Source organism: Pelmatolapia mariae, linkage group LG20, assembly GCF_036321145.2.
Source record: "Pelmatolapia mariae isolate MD_Pm_ZW linkage group LG20, Pm_UMD_F_2, whole genome shotgun sequence".
Lineage (NCBI taxonomy): Eukaryota > Metazoa > Chordata > Actinopteri > Cichliformes > Cichlidae > Pelmatolapia > Pelmatolapia mariae.
The window spans coordinates 324,440-348,450 of NC_086244.1; the positions used below are offsets into that span (position 1 = coordinate 324,440).

At 47.4% G+C, this 24,011-nt stretch overlaps 1 protein-coding gene across 1 annotated transcript in view; it reads left to right on the forward strand.

Annotated features, from left to right (window-relative positions):
* The first annotated feature begins 327 nt into the window (after positions 1-327).
* oprl1 (opiate receptor-like 1) overlaps positions 328-24,011 on the forward strand; it is a 71,615-nt gene continuing 47,931 nt past the window's right edge. The window contains exons 1-2 of the mRNA XM_063464019.1: positions 328-437; positions 9,302-9,522. Coding sequence (XP_063320089.1) covers positions 9,335-9,522 — 188 coding nt within the window. The 5' untranslated portion in view covers positions 328-437; positions 9,302-9,334. The remainder of the gene's footprint in view (positions 438-9,301; positions 9,523-24,011) is intronic.

Here is a 24,011-nt window from a genome sequence, read left to right on the forward strand (position 1 = left end):
CACACTCACTCACGCACACACGCACTCACACACTCACGCACACACACACTCACACACACAGACACACACACAGATTTTACTGGTGTTTCAAATGTGCAAAAGAAATCCGTGTGTATGTTTGTGTGTGTGTGTGTGTGTGTGTGTGGGGGGGGGGTTAATCACACCCTGATCGATCACAGAGAGAGAGGCAGTATCTTCATCTCTCAGACCCCTCCTCCTCTCCTCCTCCTCTCCTCCTCCTCCTGTTGGTGCCGCGGATGCTGGAGGTGAAGCTTCTGTCTCGGCTCTTTGTCCCGCTGCAGTCCGCGTGGATCCGCGTGGATCCTGGAGGTTCTGGAGGTTCGGTTCGGAGTGTTCGCGCTGCCGGAGCTCGGACTCAGCTCGGAGGACCGGAGCCGTGCGCGCGCATCGACGCGGAGACGAACAACAACTTGGAGGTGAGTGCGCGCAGCCTGCTGCAGTCATCCGTGTACTCGCCTACATGTGCATGATGCGCGTGTCCGTCTTTGTTTCGTGTGCATGTCAGCGAACACCGCGCGTGCGCGACGCATTGGTTCTAAGGTGTATGCGTGCGTGCGTGCGTGCACGCGCGCCCGGTGTGTCGCGCGTTAAGGTGCACTCGGACCCGTGACGGGCCCGTCCCGGTGCTGCGTTTGGGTGCTCGGCTCGTCCACGTGCGTGCGCTGAAGCAGGGCGGGTTTCTGCGCAGCTGCAGTCCCGAACTTTGGACCGGTCCTTCCAAACTTCCGCCTTTCTGCTCTTCACGTGCTCATGTTCAGTCCAGCCTATCTCAGAGAACACACATGGTCACGTCGTCATGACAGCACCCTACTGCAGTACCTCCAGTGCCCATTAGGGGGTCACCACCTGACTTTGAGACCCCATTTCTAGAAAATTAAAAACAAAACCAGTCAAAAAACTGAAAGTACCTGCAGTGATCAGTCAAGGTTAAAAACAGGAAGTGACTTCAGTTTAGTCGTGTCAATCGATCCTGCGCAGAGAGCGGCTGCGTTTGATGAAATAAGAGAAATAAAACGATGACGGCAGCAATGTTAGCTAGCATCGTGTTCAGACCTGAGGAAGGCATGCACGAACTCGTTGCAGCTGTTTAAGAGAGAAATCCTGAAGGAAACGAGCTCTGTAAACATTGATTTTCAAAGTAAAAGTCCTATTTTTATCTTAAAGCAGTCAGTCTGCTCTCACATCAGTTTGATAAAGCTGAACTTTGAGTTTGGCGTTCAGTGAAAGGTAGTTCAATAAAACAAACGCTTTGAATCAACGACGTTTAGGTTCCCGATCATCCAGGTCATGGTACTCCAGTGACTGGACAGAGGGCGGGGCTTACAACACCAGCTGTCTGCCATATGTAATCCTTCCCAGGTGCCTCAACCCCCCCTCACATCTTGTGTCAGCTGACCTCATTAGGTCACATGATAGGGTGAGGCAAGCCGTCACAATGGGTTCACCTGAAACCTCTGCTGATAGTGACCAACACCTGTTTTCACACCTTGGCTCATGTGATGAGGCGCAGCTTGATCCACGTCCCAAAGAGAGGAGTCCCAACAGGGCTTAAATCTGGGACTCTCTGGGATGAAACGTATCCGGTCTTTAAGTCTGATGTCATTAACCACGTCTGGGTCCAAACTCCGCTTCAGGTCCCAAAGTCAAACGAACACTGCAGCATCACTGAAAGTTCTTTCATCTTTAGTAAAAGCGTTGCTGCTTTACCAGGTGTAACAATTAAGTTTAACATCCAGGCATCCATGAAAACAGGATTTGTTAAGTTTAAAAGTTAGAAGTTAGCAGGAAGTTAGCTCGCTAGCTTCCACCTAAACATGATATAGCATGTTCTGACTGAGAGATTTCTGCAAAAATTCAAACGTACAGCTCTGCTATCACTTACAACATAAATGAAGACAGTAAAACTAAACAGCAGTGACGTTTGTAGGGTTACTGAAGTTGGGCTAGCTGGTATATAATGATGTGCTATGTGATTGCTAGCTACACAGCTATGTTAGCATAATATAAACGGTGAAGCTGGAGGATGAACGCTAACTTTTTTCCACTCGATAAAAGTTAACGTGAGGGTTCCTGATGGTTAGAGACAAATGTAATCTCATGGCAGGATGCTGTAAACGGACCAAACTTCAGTCAGGAGAACAACTGAGATAATCCATCCACAATATGAGGTTAGTCATTAATATACTGCTGCATGGGCTGGGCTGTAGTTACAGCGTAAGGTTTTAAAAACTGAGCTTTAAAATAAACAGTGGTGATAAAAACCGAGAGAGGCCGACAGTAATCACTGACTGTTTTTAGGGGCTTGTGGAGATTAAATAGAACAACATAAAAAACATTAAAACATGTTAAAAACACAACAGCCTTAATAAAAGCAGAGTAGTTTGGACCCGCTCCTGGCCGCCGCCCGACTCACATTGCACCCGACCCCTACGGTGCCTCCTGCGGGTGGTGGGCCTGCAGGAAGATGGGCCCATGTCCCTTTTTCGGGCTGTGCCCGGCCGGGCCCCATGGGCTAAGGCCCGGCCACCAGACCTCGCCCTCGGGCACCCTCCCCGGGCCTGGCTCCAGGGCGGGATCCCGGTAACCCTATCCCAGGCAGGGTGAACTGTTCCCTCAATGGTCTTTTCATAGGGGTCTTTCTAGGCGTAGCCAAGTGGCGGAAGGCTTTCTCTTCGGTGGTCTCAGGATCTCATCTCTGCTTTTTGCAGATTATGTGGTTCTGTTGGCTTCATCAGGTGATGGCCTCCAGCTCACCTTGGAACGGTTCGCAGCCGAGTGTGAAGCGGCGGGAATAAGAATCAGCACCTCCAAATCTGAGGCCATGGTCCTCAGCCAGAAATAGGTGGACCACTCCGGGTCAGGGACGAGACCCTGCCCCAAGTGGAGGAGTTTAAGTATCTCGGAGTCTTGTTCACGAGTGATGGGTGAGAGGAGCGGGAGATCGACAGATGGATTGGTGCAGCGGCCGCAGTGTTGCAGACCCAGGAACGCCTTCGTGTTCCCTCGGATAAGCTGGAGGAGGTGGCTGGGGAGAGGGAGGTCTGGGCTTCTCTGCTTGGGCTGCTGCCCCCGCGACCCGTGACCCGGCCCCGGATAAGCAGAAGAAAATGGATGGATGGATGGATAATTTGGACCGGGAAGAGCAGGATTCATACGTCATCACTTAAAGACTGGATTAAGAAACTCAAAGCAGTCCTGCTGGTTTTCTTTTAAAGCTCTTTAGAATGAAAATCCTCACATGGACTCAGGTCAGGGTTTCTGGTCCTGCGCAGTTAAAGCAGGACCAGGACCAGGAACTGAGATTAACCACAAACTTAGAATTAATGCAGCGTTCAGTGACTGAACACAGACCAAGCTCAGCCTGTGGACCACATGACTCCATCACCACATGAGATGGCAGAGCTCTCCATGTCAGTCTGAACGCTGAGATTTTACATCTTAAACTAAACGTCAGGTGAAGGATCCCCTCTGGAACCTGAAGGCAGCGCGCCACAAGTCCCATCAGGCGTTTTCCTGTAACAGCACGAAGCGTGTGCAGGAAACCTTTTCGTCCACTTTCTGAACATGAAAACTGATCCCAGCACACCACAGAGGGACGAGCACACGGACTACAGTAAATCCTCTGAGAGGTCTGAAAAAATCGGAAACTGTCCAGACAAGATATTCCTGAACTGGAGACGGGCAAAACTTTTAAGCTCCTCGGAGCGTTTGGATCACTCCTCTGAATTCAGAGAAGCTGCTGCTCAGTGTCATCTGTGCCTCTTTGCTGGATGGGATGAGCTGAGGCTTTAATGCTGATGAAGATGAAGCATGTTTAGCACACGGCGGTGCAGAGATGTGTGGAGTAATGAATCATCGCTCGGATCCAAACAGTAACCGAACGGTGTGTTTGCAGTCGGACCTGCTCAGCAGCTGTAGACCCGCCGTCTCTGCGTGCAGCTGTACGTCTGCGCGAGCACGCTCCCCGCCTGCAGACCTTTAAAGGAAAGCAGCAGATCTGCAGCTGGATATCAGCCTGTGTGGCGCACACGTGGGGACTCATTGCTGAAGGACCGCAGCTCTTTGTGTGTTCTGCAGGGTTGCGTCTCCTCTTCCTCCACAGTTTGCCTCACCTGTTTGGACGTATTAACAGCTGTTTGTGTTACCTGTTTCCTCTGAGATTTAGAGCAAGCTGCCCTCTTCTGTCTGTTTACATTTTCACAATCCACCCGTCCTTCTATGAGCTTTCCCGTCATATTTAGTCTCCGGCCTCACTTTCTCCAAATAAACACACAGAGGCATGAAAAAAACACTGGGCTCTTATGCACTTGAATAAAAGTAGACTGAAAGGAATCAAGATTTAAAGGTGCAGTGACCTCCTCATTATTCGCTGTAAACTGAAGCTTTCTAAAACTGGACCAAGCCGTGTGCTAATGTTAGCTAATGGTACATGGACGTATATTTCTGGTTTACTTAAGCAGTCAAAGCACTTTGTACAAGTGCTTTTTTATCTAACATTTGATCTAGCATCTGAAATCAACTCAGGCTTAGTATCCTGCCCAAAGATATCTGGCATGCAGTCTGGAGCAGCCTAAGACTGAACCGCCACTCCTTCTCGATTTTCATTCCCGTGGAGCTCGGCATGCACAACAGAAGAAGTCCTGCGGCTTGCTGATGGAACCGGACCACCATCCACATCTCCACCAGTTAGCTCCTGGAACATTTCCTGTTTTAAATAAGTACCACATACATGGATGTGTTCAGTACCTCGTTCCTTTCATTACAGCTCCTCGATGTGCTCACTCGTGCTGCATGTGGCACAGAGTGGCCCACCCAGTGTGGCATCGCAGCCTTACATGGACACACTGCGGACTTCAACTTTAACTGCTTATTAATCACAGCTATGGCACACACGCTCTGCAGACGGAGGCCCGTATATGAAGGCTGGCAGGACCCTCGGGAAGCCGCGGCGAGTTCCTGCTGCTGGGATTCGATGAATATTCATGAGTATGCAGAGGCAGGCGCCGCTTTATGGCGGCAGTGTGATGTATTGCTGCTGCAACTGCATGCCGGGGTGTTGCGGTGAAGCAGCCTGGGATCAAGCCTGTACAGTAACGCCACGGTGGACGTGTTAACACACGATGTTGCTTTATTATGGTGGACACTGTGTTTACGCCCCACACACACATCCCAGCTCTCTCTATACGTGTGTGTTGGATCGCAGCCTGCGTCAGAGCAGACGAGGAGGCCTTCTGAGTCCAGGATGTGTCTGGTGGCGTCCTCCGGCACCACCTGTTACCTCCACAGCACACAGCTCTTTTGGATTTTCAGGACCTGTGTGCTTTTGATTTGTTGGTTTCTGTCTTTCTGTCGTTTCTGTTTTTGTTTTTCTTTTCTTGTGATTATCTGCTTCAGCTCCTCCTTCCTGCATCTTACATGTATATAGAATCTTGTGTCCTCTGTGTGCGTTTTCATTTCAATTCAGTTTTAGGCTACGTTCACACGTACACGGGTATTTTTGAAAACACATTTTTTTCTATGTGTTTGCACCTTTCGTCCACACGTAAACAGTGTTTTCGATCACTGAAAACTGAGATTCTTGAAAACTCAGTTTTTGGGTTTACGTGTGGACGAGGAAAACAGAGATTTATTCACGCAACCTCAAAGGTGTGCGCCGTTTTTGACGTCACGCTGTGCGCCACGTTATTGTTTACATGAGATGAATTTCTACAATGGTGGATAGAGACAAAATACTGTTGCTGTTAATCTGACTGTCTGCAGTTTTTACACACTTACTGTCCCTCCATTTACACAGACAGAGGCGTCAGAGTGAACTTCTCCGTTCAACACAGACACAACCCAAATCCCCACGTCGTTTTTGAATAAATTTACTTTTTTTAAAAGTTTAAATTTATGCATGCTGTATGCATTTTGTTCATTCCTAAGTTGTGAGTCTGCAGCAACCAAAATACTGTCTTTAGTTATTAACGTTTGAAATGATGAAGGCACCTGAGAAGTAACACAAAATTATCTGCCTTTCCAGAAAAACACAAACTTTCAGAAGTACTTAATGTTTTGTGAGGGTACAAAACCCTGTTTAGTCTTTCCCAACCAGGCTTCTAGACTTCTGATTGGCCAACATTTCATTTTTAGCGTTTACATGTGGACGGGATTTTAAAAAAATGAAAACGGAAAATCTCAGTTTTCGAAAATACCCGTGTACGTGTGGACGTAGCCTTATTTATACAGCGTCAAATCACAACAACAGTCGCCTCAAGGCGCTTTATATTGTACAGTAGATCGCACAATAATAGATACAGAGACAAACCCAACAATCATATGACCCCCTATGAGCAAGCACTTTGGCGACAGTGGGAAGGAAAAACTCCCTTTTAACAGGAAGAAACCTCCAGCAGAACAAGGCTCAGGGAGGGGCGGGGCCATCTGCTGCGACCAGTTGGGGTGAGAGAAGGAAGACAGGATAAAGACATGCTGTGGAAGAGAGACAGAGATTAATAACAAGTATGATTCAGTGCAGAGAGGTCTATTAACACATACTGAGTGAAGAAGAAACACCCAGTGCATCATGGGAATCCCCCAGCAGCCTACACCTATTGCAGCATAACTAAGGGAGGATGCAGGGTCACCTGGTCCAGCCCTAACTATATGCTTTAGCAAAAAGGAAAGTTTGAAGCCTAATCTTAAAAGTAGAGATAGTGTCTGTCTCCTGAATCCAAACTGGAAGCTGGTTCCACAGAAGAGGGGCCTGAAAACTGAAGGCTCTGCCTCCCATTCTACTTTTAAATACTCTAGGAACAACAAGTAAGCCTGCAGTGTGAGAGCGAAGTGCTCTAATAGGGTGATATGGTACTACAAGGTCATTAAGATAAGATGGGGCCTATTTCTAAGATTTTTAGGTTTTTAGTGTTTCATACACATTCTTGTGTATACTTGGTCTTTTTTCCCTCCAACCTTGTTACATGATTGTGTCGTACTTCCTGTTTTCATTGTTGCACACATACAGATTTGTGCCCTCCTCTGCACCAATCCTAACAGTCATAATGTGATGGTGGACTAAAACAGTATCATCCTGTGTTACCTGACCTCATCACAAATGTGGACAAAGAGCTGGCTCATACTTTACAAAACACTCACTTTCACTGATCTTTGGTCTCGTTGCTGCAGAGATGAGTCCTCTGTCATTCAGGCTTCCTGTGGATTGGCTCATAGATGTCATTCATGATCACCATAAAGGCTGCAACACAACACAGCAGGACAAATGCAAACTGAATTATGGAGAACCTTAAACTCACTTTGATCATTTGATAGTTTTTTCTTATAGAGATTGATTTGCATATAAACCTACATTCTTGATAAGTAACAGATTTTATTGCAGCAGTGTGATGTTCAGCTGTGGGTTGAACAGCCTGTCGCTGAAGAGTCAAACATACATTTGGAGGTAATTGTTGTCATATTAGGATCATATTAGAAAGTCAGTATGAAGGCAGTTAACAGAGGTCCCCTATCACTGCGCTCCACAGCGCCGCGAGGTTTGAAGCCCGAGTGGGTGTTTCAGCTGTCCGTGTGCATGCAGGTATATTTCCGTTACATGTAGCGGCTAACTGCTCAGCACCAAAGGCCGCCATCAGCGATCTTTCTCCCAGACCAGGCGGAGCGGCACTCCGTGTTACAGCCTCAGACCTTTAGGCCTGCAGCTGCGTCGCTGCAGTCTCAGTTTGATGAAGCAGCGAATGCTGCGTGCGACCGCCGTCCCTGTGCTCAGCTCAACAGCTCAAACTCAGTCTGGTGGCGCTCTAACTAATGGCTGCTTCCCACATACCTGCTGTTACATCAGTTAGAGGTGGGATCAAGGACCATACGTCATCATCATCATCTGATGAGGATAAAAGTCGAGATGAATCGTGCTAATTAGCCCAGAAACTCTCTGCTGAGGATCATCTTTGTTTGTGCCTTAAGTGGCAGACTTCAAAAGGAGCCGGCTGAGTAAGACCGCTTCCCCTCCTGGACCCTCCGAGGTGAGCTGTTTCAACAGGGGGGACATTCTGGAGAGGATGTCTGGGTGGGGGCATGGGTTTTTAAACACTACAGAACAACATCGACTTTTCCCGTAAATGCAGAAACCAGTTCTCCTGTAGAACTGCAGTAGTCGATGATTGAAATCTCTGCTTTCTCTTGCCACTGCACTGATCCAGAAAGATCGATGTCTCCGCCCTCTGGTTCATCCATCTTTGCCTTACTGCCACGCCTTTTCTCACATTTCAGTGTGAGAAAGGGCGTGGCAGATGGTGCGCCCTTTCGCAGCAGATGGCCCCGCCCCTCCCTGAGCCTGGTTCTGCCGGAGGTTTCTTCCTGTTTAAAGGGAGTTTTTCTTTCCCACTGTCACCAAAGTGCTTGCTCATAGGGGGTCACATGATTGTGCTTCCTGGTCCCAACTCTGGATAGTCATATTTTGGGGGGTTTAATAAATTTGTCCATATTCCTAGAAATGAGAGCTGCTCCATCCAAAGTGGGATGGATGCCGTCTCTCCTAACAAGACCAGGTTTCCTCCAGAAAGTTTACCAATTATCTATAAAGCCCACATCGTCTTTGGACACCACTCAGACCTCCGATTGACGTAAACGGCTGTTATTACTGCTGACGTGAAAATAAACGTTTATTTTCACGTCTATCAACGGATAGAGCAAAACATTAAAGTGAAATAAAATGATGAAGCTCAGTTTGAAAGCCAATTTGCTCCATAACAAACAAAACACTGACTTAAAGTAAACATTGGAAAGTATTTCTTACCTTTAATCTCCACTGAGACCAAAATCTAGACCAGTGATGGTGCTCTTTTGCATTTATTTTGTGACGCAGACACCTGTTCTCTGGGATCCTTGGCACCACCTGCTGCATCCTTGATAGAGTGGGCGGAGCAACAATACACTTTTTAGTGTACACGACTTGTTGAAATGGCCAATCAATGTCTTTTTCCAACCACACGTGTCGCCCCACTTCAAAATCAAATCAAATGAAAATGGGGCGTGGCTTACTTGTAGAAGGTTTAAATGATAGTTGGCTCGCTTTCCTGATGACCTCAGATGTGATCACTAACTTTTGATTAATCTATTGATTTTATAAATCAGTAACTACAAACCTTTGTACAGGACCGGCAAACACAAATTTTTAATGACTGTTTTGGCTTTTTTGAATCAACTTAAGAAGTGAGAGATCGTAAAAATGCTCCGTCACATTTTTGTATGTTACAGTGTTTAACCACATTTCTTTTTTCCTTTACAGTGAGCGTAAAAATTTCTTCGATCTCAGCTAAACATGGACTACCCTGAAGACTTCGCGCTGCAGCCGTACAATTTATCGTTGTTTCTGAACAACTTCAGTTACCCTCAAAATGACACTGACTACCTGCCAATGGGGGTGAAGGTCACCATCGTGGTCGTCTACATGATCGTGTGCGTCATTGGTCTGGTGGGAAACTTCCTCGTCATGTATGTCATCATAAGGTAAGATACACACCTCCTCACACTGAAGCTGTGGTGGATATGACCTCAGTGTCTATAGCAGTGCAGTCAGATACTTCTTCTATGATCTGATGCTTTGACAGAAATAATTCAGCTTCAACAAAGAAAAGGTTGTCCTCGAGGGTTATTCATCGGTGTGCTGGCTGCGAGATGTTTTATTCATTTTCAGTTTTAACAATCATTTAATAAAATCTCTTTCATCCTTTCTGAGCTGGAGTCCTTCGTACTTTTGAGAAACTTTTGGACCCGAGTCCTACAAAGCTGCGCAGATAAACTAAAACAGTTTTTATTAGAGAATAATTTTACATGATGAGAGATTTAAAAGGCAGGTTTATAAAGTAAGAGCTGTCTTCTCCTTTGGCTTCACTGCCGTGGAGCTGATTGGCTGGCTTTGTTGGTGATCTGGAGAGGTTTACATGACACATCCAGCTGCGATTGCTGATAAGGGCGGCTCAACCACTCATTAGGTGTAGGACTACATACGTTTTCACACAGGGCCGTGTAGGTTTGGATTTCTTTTCCTTCAATAGTAAATATCTTTATTTAGAAACTGCATTTTGTGCTCCCTTGTGTTATCTTTGTCGAATATTTGAATTTGTTGGATGAGCTGAAACATTTCAGTGTGACAAACATACAAACAAATAAAAACACCACCGTATCATGAAATTATAAAAGGCTCATCTCGACGTCTCCAATAAAGAGTCACTAATTGATCTGGATCCAGTCTCAGTATCAGTCTCTGAGTTAGCCGAAGGAGCAAACACGACACAGATAAAAGCTCTGAGTGCTCCGTAACACCATGCTGTGTTTAATGACGTCCTACACCAGCATCAGACTTCATTTTGCACTTTTTCTCCAGTTTTGTATTAAAGCAGTAAAGCCAAGGTTCAGACCGGCCTCTGTGACGTGAGTAGTTCCTGTCAGAGGCACAACCGTAGATCCTCTGAGGCTGCTGTACCTCTAAAGCTCCAATCAGGCCTTGTTCTCTGTGAGTGACTGAGCATAACTGGGTAACCAGAGATTACAGTCATTTAGAAGCATCACACTGAACTGCTGCAGGAGATCTGCACTATCAGCATGCACTGTGTGTGTGTGTGTGTGTGTGTGTGTGTGTGTGTGATTTGACTGAATGTGGGGTAGGTGGACTCACGGACGTTCTGACGGTTGGCGTATCTGCCCACTGGGCAGCTGCTGTTTGTTTGTGTTTCTGATGTGTGTGTGTGTGTGTGTTTACCCTGCAGCAAAGCAGCATTCATGTATGAAGTTGTGTAATTGATGAGAGAAAATAATCCGGGTTATTTACCACAGAGTTTCCTGTCATGCATTTCAAAGCTTCCTGTTATTTTTTGAAAGCAGAGGTTAACAGCTGATCTCATCATGGAAATGGACCTTCACGTTTCAAACACGAGGAAAAACAAAACATTTGAAAAATAATTTCATGTACTTGAAAATAAGATGAATTACAAAACGTTAATAATGAGCAGGCTGTAAATGCTGTAAAGCGCCACTGCGGGTAGTTTCTTCCACTCCTGCCTGGAGATGATCCACGTACAGTCCCGCTCTGGTCCAGGTTTGGACCTGCTGTCGGGCGTTCCCCTGAAGGTGGTGCTCTGATACTGAGGACGGGTCAGCATGGGAGGAGTTCTTCGTGGATCAGTAATCTTTTAGGTTGTTGGTGTAAACAGACGTGGATCCCAGTCCTCTGGTGTTGTGCTCCCACATGGTTTCCTTACACTGGTTTCACTGGAGGACGCGTAGCAGCACCTGATCCAGGAAATGGACAACATTTCAGGGGGCTCATTGGATCTGCAGTGAAGATAAAAACAGTAAAACTTGGTTTCTATTGTCTCCCTTGAGGTGGTGGCAGTTCATACCTTTGACATCGTTTAAGGCATGTGCAGAGACGTTCCGATCCTCCGGCTCGTTTTTTGCCTGGGGCATCAGTCGCATTGCTCGTTTATGCTCGAGATGTCGTTTGGCGTCCGTGCCCGGTTTATGGCATCGGTGAGATGAGTTCATCACTCCCAACAAGACTGATGAGGGTTACTGTTCTGTATTAAGCTAAGAGACCATTACTCTCAAACCTACTCTATAACCTAACTGAGCAGTTTGCTGTGCCTAAACAGACCAGCCAATGGTCCACAGTCTCCCCGCTGATGAACGGTAGGTTTTTGAAACAGGGCGGCTATCTCTCAGAGAATTCAGAGACCTGCTCACTTGTTATGTGGGGGTGTGGGTGGGTGTGTCAGGGGGATTTGTACTGTGTGTTGCTCCCTTTGTTATTTAGTCCCAAACAGAGAGAGACAGATGGATTCCATCAGCTGGAGCAACCCCACCGCTACAGATAAAGGAAATCGAAGCTCCAAAGGCAGAACCGACATCAATACTGAAAACACAAAGAGGTGGTTTACTAGATACACCTCCAAACTGTGGGTTTGTACCCTCTCTGCCTCCAACAGATTTAAACACAACAAATACAAAATGCAGCATTCAAAAACCAACAATGGACAACAATGACATCACATTCACTTCAGTTTTATTTATATATCAAGAGCTTATCACAGCTTATTTTTGTTTACAGACCCTACAGTAATACAGAAAAAACAACGATTATATGAGCCCCTGTGAGTAAACACTTGGTGACAGTGAAGAGGAAAAACTCCCTCTTAGCAGGAAGAAATGTCCAGCACAACCAGGCTCAGAAAGGGACAGCCACCTGCTGCAGCTGGTTGGAGGTGATGCCTTTGATTTATGGGTGTACCAAGTGTCACCACCAGGTGGTGATCAGCTCTGCTCCTCTCTTCACCTGAGTGTCCTGGTGCCATTGCCTTATGGGGCTTTTTCCAGGACCCACTCAGGGACTCCAAGAAGTCTGGGCACTCTGAACAAAGGCTAAACCATCCTCTCGTCCACTGTGGGAAAACCCCGACATACTGACACAGAGCCATAGGGATACTCTCCGAGGGTAACTCCAGAGTGGAACCAGTCTTCTGGATAGTCCATGTCCTCTCCAGAAGACTGGTTTCAATTATATCTACTGGGGACCTCATGCACATCCCTAAAGCCAGTTCTAGGAAGCGAGGGTTGACTGCTGCCTGATCTGTAGAGCACTGATCTTCTACAGCAGGAGTGTCAAAGTCCAGTCCTCGAGGGCCGGTGTCCTGAAACTTTTCCATGTGTCCCTGCTGCTTCAGCAAGACCTGACTGCATGCCGAGGTGGCAGCCATTTGATTCATGTTACAGCAGCTCACAATCAACATGGTCCAATAAAAGTACTCTTTTTTTCAGAACACTTACATTTAGTTACATTTTTCCAAATTTACTCGTGTATGGGTAGGGTTTGGCACCTGAGTATGCAGTCAGGTCTTGCTAATGACCTACTAATTGTATCCAGGTGTGTTGCAGCAGGGACACATGTAAAAGGTCCAGAACACCGGCCCTCGAGGACTGGAGTTTGACACCCCTGGTCTACAGCAACGACCCTGTGGTGTTCTTTAACCAGGCACTCTTCTCCAAAGAGCTGTGTGTGAAAGCCGGGTGTGAAAGATTGCTTTTCCAGTTGACCTGCATTCCCACCCTTTCCTAGGATCACGAGCTGTGGGTAGTGTCTGAAGAATTAGCTCATGGTAGAGACTGCAGGCGTGAGCTTCCTCTGCTGGTAGTCTAGGTCAGAGATGGGGTGAGGAGCTCAAGCTCAAAGTGGAGCCACTACTCCTCCACATTGACAGGAGCCAGCAGATGTGGTTCAGGCATCTGACCAGAAAGTGTTTCAGGGATGTTTTACTGTGAGGAGCCCCAGGGCATACCCTGAGCACACTATTATATCAGATGGGAAGAGGTGGAGTAGGTACCTGGAGAGAGGGAGGTCTGTGCTTTGACTGCTGCCCTGACACAGATAAGCTTTAGAAAATAGATGGATGCTATGTTGGCATATTCATAAAATATGCACGCCTCTATAAATCCAATATCTGCATGATTAGTTTTGGACCTTCCACAATATGAATTAAAAATGAAGATTTATTCTGAAATTAAAAGCCAGTCTTCACTTTGACCTTGAGGTAACAAAGTTAGTCATGTGTGCATGAACTCCAGGAGGTTACTGGGCCTCACCCCGTGGGTCAGAGATGAGCAGAAAGGACTTTGTTAGAGAAATATAAATACTTTGTGAACATGAAACGTCAGTGAGCAGCGAGTTCAATGAGGAGTGTTTTTGCTGGAACACCTCGAGAAGAAAGGAGGACCAAACAAGTCCCAACATGGAATCTTTTTATAAAACTCACATGGCAGCCATTGATATTGTCTCCTGTCCGAGCGTTAACGGCCTCAGATGTCCGTCTGTTTGTATAAAGGACACAGTGTGTCTCAGGAAACCAGGCTCAAGCTGATTGGATATCAGTGAAAGCAGAGTCTGCTGATAAGGCTTTAGCTCGATGCTCGAATGACATCATTCCTGTAAATAACCTCTCGTCATTGGCTCCCTGTTCATTTTAGAAATATTTAAAAAATCAGAACATTTAAGGCTCCCTGTCTGAACATTGAATATACTGAATTTGAGGTGTGCACATGAACACTACAGAAATAAGAGCAGCAGCCCTGTGCTGCCTTTTACCAACTCAAGGACATCCAAACTCATCCGCTGAATATTTATTTGTCTGTCGTCAGGTCTGGTGCTGATCCTTGTCCTCTGGCAGTAGCAAACAAACCAAGGTTGCTCTACTTAAGGATCTGTCTCTGATCCGAGTCAGAGAAAACCTAAAACTGTGTGAGGAATATGTGATATGCAGATGTAACAGAGAGGTGGAGGTTTGCTCCAACAGCAACCTTTTTAATGGCAAGGAGGTGCAAGAAAAAGCTAAGATTTGATCATTTAAATGGTGGGGTTAATGACAGATGGAAGCAGCCAGCGGCATCTAATTTAGCTCTTCCTTGTAAACAAAAACATAAAAGGATAAAAGGCACAGAGGAAGAGCCGTCGAGCAGCATTAAATGAGCTTTTGTGTCTGTCGGGAAACGGTGCTTTTTGTTTTGAGCCCTCTGTGCTGTCAGACAAAGGTGGAAACAGAGCTTTAACTCCAGCGTCAGACGTGTTTTTGGCCACGAGCAGAGATTCCTGCGAGCATCTGCTGGCTGCACAACCTGAAAAGGCAGAGGACCGCAGGGAAGGCGTCCTGCCTGCAGACAGAGAGCAGAGGGAGCCTGGCGATGACAGGCTGGAGCTGTGTTCACACCAAACACTTTTATTCTTTACTTGTGTGCTACCCGAAGGGATTTTAGTAGGAAAAAAGAAGCCTGTTTCCATAACAACAGGCCGATCTGTGTTGTACAGCGAGGACATCGTCGGCCCGCTGCATCACTTCAGAGACGTCAGCGTGGCGATGCTCCTCGGAGGGAAACACAAACGATGAGAGGACTGTCGGTCTGAAGGAAGGAACGGGCTTCGCAGGTGTCAGGTGACCCAGAAGCACCAAACCTCCTATCAGAGCTCCAGATTGCGGCGTGCTTTCAGACGAAAGCTGACCATTAGACACAAAACTAACAAAGACGATGAAGGACGCCACACTGAAATTTCTCTGTCACTTAAAACGATGCCTAGTCTTATGATCAGGTAAAAGAAGCACGGGACGAAACGCACTATGTCACTGTTTATTCATCAAAAGTGAAACCAACATTTAGAAGCAGTGCTTCTGCAGTCCTGTAGCTCCAGCTGGATCGTCCTTTTGTTGGCTCAGGTCTGCGCTCTGACCATTGCAGCAGTTTGAGTCTTTTCTTTTCTTTCACTTTGGTATACAGAGGAGTCGGTGGTCCCCTCACATCATCCGCGTGCTGACAGGTGGTATGAGCCATCTGGTTTCCTTCAAACGTGCTGCTGTGCGTTACGGCTGAACATGAGACGAGCTGTAAGAAAAAGTGTAGAAAATCGCTAAATGCCATGACAGCAGTGACTGAGCGCCACAGGCAGAAAATCACTCAGGCTGGTCTGATAACCATAAACAGAACCTCGCTCCTCGTTCTCCAACAAGCTTTTATTCCAATAACTTCATGTAGAGTCAAAGTCATTTCCAGCGTGTGTGTGTGTGCTGCCTTCATGGTGACGGAGTTGCTCCGGGGGAGTGCTGTGACATGTTTTCACTCTGACAGCACCCTGAACGCAGGACGATGTGTTCAAAGGAACATAATGAGATGCTTTCAGTGTCTGTGGGAGCTTTACTCTAGTGGGTGTGATGAGAGAACACATTTCAGTATTGTTTCAGGTTTAAAGACAGTTCAGTTCAATTTTATTTATACATCAAATTACAGCAACGTTAACAGTGATCCTGCAGTAATGGAGGATTGAGGCTCACCTGATCCAGCCTAACTATGTGCAAAGAGTCAACCTGCTGCTGCTTTTCCTTTGAGCCCAGACACAACGCTGGCGTTACTCAGTCTACAGTCAGACTTTACAAGACTGCAGTTTTATTTCCAGAAAACTTACAGGAGAGAATCCTCACAGGGTGGAGGAGAGCACGCTCTGGTGTTTGGTACTGCACAGAGGTCATTAACACCACCCAGGATACCCCTGGAGGCCATCGCCACATCCTCCTGTCTCACAGCGGGGCCATCACAGGTGACCCTCGCACCCCGCCCACCCTCTGGTTGGCACCTTAGGTCAATTGGGTCCCACACCTCCAGCTTCTTCCCCCAAACACTACCCCCACCCCCACGCCCACCAACCTGAGCCACGGTCTGAGTAGGGTTCATATGTGAGTGAGGGCTACTCAGACCAGGTCCTTTGTTCGTTGTTGTTTCGTATGTAATTCTAATAATTATGCTGTAACATGTACAATGACAATAAAGGGCTATTCTATTCTATTTTATTCTATCCTATTCTTTTCTAATGAATCGTGGATCTTCTTCGTTTGTGTAAGTGGAAAGAATTTACCAGCCGGCTTTACAAAGCATGTGGTCAGTCTGTCAGCTCGTCTGCTGTGGTGAACTGAGCCTTTGGTACCACAGACTCTGATTAGTCCCAGTCTGCAGTTTGAGCTGCGCTGATGGAGCCAGACCGTCCTGATGAACAGGCAGTCGGGCTTCGAAGTGATTCCCAGATCATAGCTGGAACCGTGTATCCTTTTACGCTTGTTGAACACACCTGTATGTGAGACGGTCGTGTAAAGGGTCGTTCATCCCCTCGGTTCCTCGAGCCTCTGCAAGGCCTTCCTGTCCTGGAGTGTAACCAGAGGTTTGCACTTGGTTGTAAACTCTCTGTATCTCCATCTATGAAGGCGACTCTGGATCGTAGATGTTTACAGTGCTGTCTCTGACCTGGTTAGCTGCTGTGAAGTTTGTTTTCTTGGCCGTCTTCTGTGGTCTGCAGTAGCTTTGGCTCCTTTCCCAACAGAGAAGTGATGTTCCATGTCCCTACAGCCAGTCTTAGTGAGCAAGGATGTCTCTGTTAGCTCAGCAAACTCCAGCAAACACACAGTCTGAGTGTGTGCACAGTGTGTTGCTAGCTACAGGTCCAGCTGCTGTATGAGTGAGAGCTGACTTCACTCAGATGCACATCATATCTTCTGTGGTCGGCTCAGTGCGGCCCGTCTTTTTAACAATGATCTGGACACTTTTAAACTTTCTCCGCTCTGATTGGCTTATTTTTGTTTTCAGCCTAATGATGGCCTCCATTACTTACATCTCTTTAGACCTCTTGCTGTGTGTGTGTGTGTGTGTGTGTGTGTGTGTGTGTGTGTGTGTGTGTGTGTGTGTGTGTGTGTTGTTCGGACGGTCTTCTGGTTTCCATGCTGAGTGTGGTCATGGGCAGCCAAATACAAGCTGAACAGTTCAACACCGTTTCTGTTATCTGCTTCTTGTCCAGTTAATCCTGAAGCTCTGAAAATGTCTGTGTATAAACAGTCCATACAAACTTCCTGCGAAACCATCCATCAGTAAATCCTCCACTGGCACAGAGCAAAGATGAGGAGCTCACTTTCTGCAGTACCAGCCAACACGATGAGGAAGTTAGCGGGCTAGTTGTAACCACCTACACAGCATGTGTCGCCTCAGGTATGGAGAATAATTGCTGCTCTCTCAGCTGCTGGATGACCTGACGCCCAGCAGAGGTTCGTACATCTGCATTGATCAGACGATGCAATCTGTAACAGTGTTAACAACTTTTTAAGCATCTTCACGGAAACCCATTAAACAATGTGAGCTAAGAAAAGGTGATTCAGATGAAGAAAGACTCATCGTGAGCCACGGTTGGAAAGGTTTCAGGCTGCAGGTGTCTGTCGGTTGGTGGTTTGTGGATAACATCCAAAAGTGTCCGTGCAGGGAGAGAGACATCAAACATTCGTGCTTTGGCTCGGAGGCTTGGAGCCGACTGAATAGATAATTACACACAGATGGTCCAAGTGTGATTTTGTGCGTTGAGAGTCGTAGAAAAACGAAAACGCATTCACACGCATTGTGTCCAGTCTGACCTCCATTAGTCGGCGCTTCATTCTGTCAGATTACATTCACCGTTATCATCACAAAGGTCAACACCAACACATTGTCTGTGTTTTCAATCATCTGAGGGAAAGTCTGTGCAGCAGTGGGATGGTGGTGTATGTGGAGGTGGAGGTCGAGCTCACGGCTGTTTTTTTGAAGTTTTTACAGAAAATAGACTGAAACAGGAAAAAAGCACAAAGAGGAAAGTTTAGGAAATCTGTAATGCTGCATTACAGGATGGCTTGCTCTCCTCCACACAATGAAGGACACATAGGCTCTGTAATCTACCTTTGTAATCAGGCTAGAAAAAACAGGCCAGTGGTTTGCTTTCTCAGAAGTTTGATTTGAATTACTAACTTGCTGCTGTGTGAAGTGACATCGCAGTGACGCCTTTGATTGGCCGCTGCAGAGAAACTTGCGTGTCTCTGTTCAGGTGTGACAGATAAAGCAGAGACGCTGGGAGGAGTTCCAGCACTTACGAAACCTTGACCGACAGTTTCAAAGTGCCAGTGTGATGCACTCTAACCTGGACTCACCGCACTGCTTCTATAGAAACGTAAAGATTTGCGATTTCTAAGCTGATTAATTTGCTAAAACTAATGAACTTTCTAAGCTAAGATAAGCAGTCTGGTGTTTGGTGGCTGTGATGTTTTCCTCTTAGAGAATAATCAGTGCACATGAATGAATTCACCTTGAATAAGAAATCGCTCTGTTGTGTTTGAATGTTCGATAAAGTTGGTGCTACGGTTCAGATGTCAGGTGTGCAGCAGTACCTGCTGCCTGCTTGCTCACTGACGTGACTGTGTCCATGACTATGTCGGTGAGTGTGTCGGTGACTGTGTCGGTGAGTGTGTCAGTGACTGTGTCGGTGAGTGTGTCGGTGACTGTGTCGGTGACTGTGTCTGTGACTGTGTCAGTGACTGTGTCTGTGACTGTGTCGGTGACTGTGTCTGTGATTGTGTCGGTGAGTGTGTCAGTGACTGTGTCGGTGACTGTGCCTGTGACTGTGTCGGTGAGTGTGTTGGTGAGTGTGTTGGTGAGTGTGTCAGTGAGTGTGTCTGTGACCGTGTCAGTGACAGTGTCCTTGACCGTGTCAGTGACCGTGTCAGTGACAGTGTCCTTGACCGTGTCAGTGTCCGTGTCGGTGACTGTGTCGGTGAGTGTGTCGGTGACTGTGTCCGTGACTGTGTCCGTGACTGTGTCGGTGACTGTGTCGGTGAGTGTGTCGGTGAGTGTGTCTGTGACTGTGTCAGTGAGTGTGTCTGTGACTGTGTCCATGACTGTGTCGGTGACTGTGTCTGTGACTGTGTCAGTGAGTGTGTCCGTGACTGTGTCTGTGTCAGTGAGTGTGTCGGTGACTGTGTCCATGACTGTGTCGGTGACCGTGTCGGTGACCGTGACAGTGACAGTGTCCTTGACCGTGTCCGTGTCGGTGACTTGTCGGTGAGTGTGTCGGTGACTGTGTCGGTGACCGTGTCGGTGAGTGTGTCGGTGACTGTGTCGGTGAGTGTGTCAGTGACTGTGTCGGTGAGTGTGTCAGTGACTGTGTCGGTGAGTGTGTCGGTGACTGTGTCTGTGACTGTGTCGGTGAGTGTGTCGGTGACTGTGTCCGTGACTGTGTCTGTGACTGTGTCGGTGAGTGTGTCGGTGAGTGTGTCTGTGACTGTGTCAGTGAGTGTGTCTGTGACTGTGTCCATGACTGTGTCGGTGACTGTGTCTGTGACTGTGTCAGTGAGTGTGTCCGTGACTGTGTCTGTGTCAGTGAGTGTGTCGGTGACTGTGTCCATGACTGTGTCGGTGACCGTGTCGGTGACCGTGACAGTGACAGTGTCCTTGACCGTGTCCGTGTCGGTGACTTGTCGGTGAGTGTGTCGGTGACTGTGTCGGTGACCGTGTCGGTGAGTGTGTCGGTGACTGTGTCGGTGAGTGTGTCAGTGACTGTGTCGGTGAGTGTGTCGGTGACTGTGTCGGTGAGTGTGTCGGTGACTGTGTCTGTGACTGTGTCGGTGAGTGTGTCGGTGACTGTGTCCGTGACTGTGTCTGTGACTGTGTCGGTGAGTGTGTCGGTGACTGTGTCGGTGAGTGTGTCGGTGAGTGTGTCTGTGACTGTGTCGGTGAGTGTGTCGGTGACTGTGTCGGTGACTGTGTCCGTGACTATGTCGGTGACTGTGTCCGTGACTGTGTCTGTGACTGTGTCGGTGAGTGTGTCTGTGACTGTGTCGGTGAGTGTGTCCGTGACTGTGTCCGTGACTGTGTCTGTGACTATGTCAGTGAGTGTGTCGGTGACTGTGTCCATGACTGTGTCGGTGACCGTGTCGGTGACCGTGACAGTGACAGTGTCCTTGACCGTGTCCGTGTCGGTGACTTGTCGGTGAGTGTGTCGGTGACTGTGTCGGTGACCGTGTCGGTGAGTGTGTCGGTGACTGTGTCGGTGAGTGTGTCAGTGACTGTGTCGGTGAGTGTGTCGGTGACTGTGTCTGTGACTGTGTCGGTGACTGTGTCCGTGACTGTGTCTGTGACTGTGTCGGTGAGTGTGTCGGTGACTGTGTCGGTGAGTGTGTCTGTGACTGTGTCGGTGAGTGTCTCAGTGACTGTGTCTGTGAGTGTGTCGGTGACTGTGTCTGTGACTGTGTCAGTGAGTGTGTCGGTGACTGTGTCCGTGACTGTGTCTGTGACTGTGTCGGTGAGTGTGTCCGTGACTGTGTCTGTGACTGTGTCAGTGAGTGTGTCGGTGACTGTGTCCATGACTGTGTCGGTGAGTGTGTCAGTGACTGTGTCCGTGACCGTGTCGGTGACTGTGTCGGTGACCGTGTCAGTGTCCGTGTCGGTGACTGTGTCGGTGACTGTGTCGGTGACTGTGTCCGTGAGTGTGTCGGTGACTGTGTCGGTGACTGTGTCTGTTATGGTGTCGGTGACTGTGTCCGTTACGGTGTCCGTGACTGTGTCGGTGGCTGTGTCAGTGTCCGTGTCAGTGACCATTTCAGTGACTGTGTCAGTGTCCGTGTCTGTGACCATGTCAGTGACTGTGTCCGTGACTGTGTCGGTGGCTGTGTCAGTGTCCGTGTCTGTGTCCGTTACGGTGTCCGTGACTGTGTCGGTGGCTGTGTCAGTGTCCGTGTCAGTGACCATTTCAGTGACTGTGTCAGTGTCCGTGTCTGTGACCATGTCAGTGACTGTGTCCGTGACTGTGTCGGTGGCTGTGTCAGTGTCCGTGTCTGTGTCAGTGACCATTTCAGTGACTGTGTCTGTGACCATGTCAGTGACTGTGTCCGTGACCATTTCAGTGACTGTGTCTGTGACCATGTCAGTGACTGTGTCCGTGACCGTGTCAGTGTCCGTGTCTGTGACCATGTCAGTGACAGTGTCTGTGTCTGTGACCATGTCAGTGACTGTGTCGGTGGCTGTGTCAGTGTCCGTGTCCGTGTCAGTGACCATTTCAGTGACTGTGTCAGTGTCCGTGTCTGTGACCATGTCAGTGACTGTGTCCGTGACCGTGTCAGTGTCCGTGTCTGTGACCATGTCAGTGACTGTGTCCGTGATCGTGTCAGTGTCCGTGTCTGTGACCATGTCAGTGACTGTGTCCGTGACCGTGTCAGTGACAGTGTCCTTGACCGTGTCAGTGACCGTGTCAGTGACTGCTTCACTGACCGTGTCAATGACCGTGTCCGTGACCGTGTCCGTGATCGTGTCTGTATGGTCATGATCAGTATCATACTGGGCGAGCAGCAGGCCAGACTCTTCTTCAGCTGCTGTGCACAGCTGATTATTAAACAGCAGCAGGTCTCTGCCTCTGTTCTCACCTGCATGAACAGAAACACTGTAAACTGAGTGTTCGTGGTTCTCAGCAGCAGTAACACAGTACTGGCTGCAGACGAAACACACAGCACTGAAAACACTGTCAGTGTTCCTGTCTGCCTGTCTAACACCGGCTCACAGGTTTCCAGAGTAAATGACAGAAAGACAGCTGACGAGTAAGGAGACGTCTGTGTGTGTGTGTGTGTGTGTGTGTGTGTGTGTGTGTCAGTTTATAATAAACATTGCATATTTTTAAACTCAGACGGCCGTCCTTTCTTCACCCTCAGTTTTACTGGGCTCCCAGCAAAGCCTGATGTGTATAACCTGTCTGTGTTATTAATTGGAGCTATGCATAAACCTGTTATTGATGGTCTATGTGTCAAATGTCCAGGTGACAGGACAGTGTGAATTATTATTCTTGTACTGTGGGAGGAAGAGGTGGGTTGTTCATCTTTACACCTGCAGAAATAAACTGTCTGGTCTCTGTTAGTATTCTGGCCCTTCATAGCACATGTGTGGAGGGATGATGGTTTTAGAACTCACCTGTTTGCAATATTAGGGGTGCAGCCTCTTTGACTGACAGGTGGATGGTGACACAGGCAGATGTAGCTGCTAGCTGTCTGCTAGGCTGAGCTGGATCATGTGACCAATAACATGGCTGCTGTGAGGTCACTGTATTAACAGAGCATCCAAGAAGGCGGAGCTCCAGGTTTAATGAGTGAAATTCTATTGTTTTGATTGGATGATACTGATTTCCAGGTGTCTGAGTCTGTGCGATGCTCCCATACAGTCTGATAACATAGGTAGTTAGCATCAGCTGATAACATATAGTCACTAGTGGCACCAGGAAAACAAGATGGTGACGGCTAAACGCCACCGCTGAGGCGTCCAGACCATCAGTGCTGTCTGTTTTTGTCTGAGGCCACACCCACGTCAGCTGTGTTTTCCATTTCTTCACCTGTAAATGTTCTGCAACACCTGGGATTGGTCGGTGAGTGTTTCAAAGGTGTGTTAGAGGCACAGAAAGAGAGCTGCTAAAAGTCTCACCTGATAGAGATGGCTGTGTGTGTCTGTGTGTTTGTGTGTGGTTGGTTTGGATACTAAATATGCACATGAATATAAGACTCAAACCTGTTTGCGGGTATTAAACCGCAGACACGTACCTGCAGGTGTGTCTGTGTGTGTTTCACAGGATAATGAGTGTGTCTTCCTCTTTCCTAATGACCAAGTTGAATTATGAGGCCTTTTGCTCTGAACTGCAGATGAAGACCTCCCTGTGTGTGTGTGTGTGTGTGTGTTTGTGTGTGTGTGTTTGTAACGAATACCAAATATAGCTGGTATCCATGAAAGAGACACACAGTCTCATATTTACAAGTTATCTTTTATTTGAATTTACTTTATTAGTATTGATCTTTGTTGGCACATGTTTATCAACATGTGTGATAATAGCACTGTGATCATACTGATAACACGAGTGAAGTACCAAAGAGTCTCAAGTCACTTAAACCTGCGTTCTTCTTAACAGCTACCTGGGGGCGATAGCTTCTATTAGCAGTCTGTGGGAGCACTGAGCTCTCTGAACTCTTTCTTGATGACTTTATGACCTTCTTTCGCTTTTACTGAAACAGTTTTCAATTTTAATTTAATTCAATTCAATGTTATTTATACAGCGCGAAATCACAACAACAGTCGCCTCAAGGCGCTTTATATTGTAAGGTAGACCATACAATAATACATACAGAGAAAACCCAACAATCATATGACCCCTTATGAGCAAGCACTTTGGCGACAGTGGGAAGGAAAAACTCCCTTTTAACAGGAAGAAACCTCCGACAGAACCAGGCTCAGGGAGGGGCGGGGCCATCTGCTGCGACCGGTTGGGGTGAGAGAAGGAAGACAGGATAGAAGACTTTGTTTTTGCAGATGATACAACCGTTATTTGTTTCGGGTAGAGTTGAAGCAGCTTTTGGAGGTTGTTAGAAAATAAACTGATCGTTTATGTTTGATCAAACCAACATTTACGTTTAAATTGATTGAAAACCAAATATATGATGTTTGCAAATTGAGAAATTGATACAAATGTGGAATCAGATATGGATAACAGGTTTCTTGGTGTCATTTGGACCACCGGCTCTGTTGGAAACCACACATCCAACACTTCTGGGAGAAACAATAACACACTGCACACACTGTACCGCACACTGTTGCTGCTG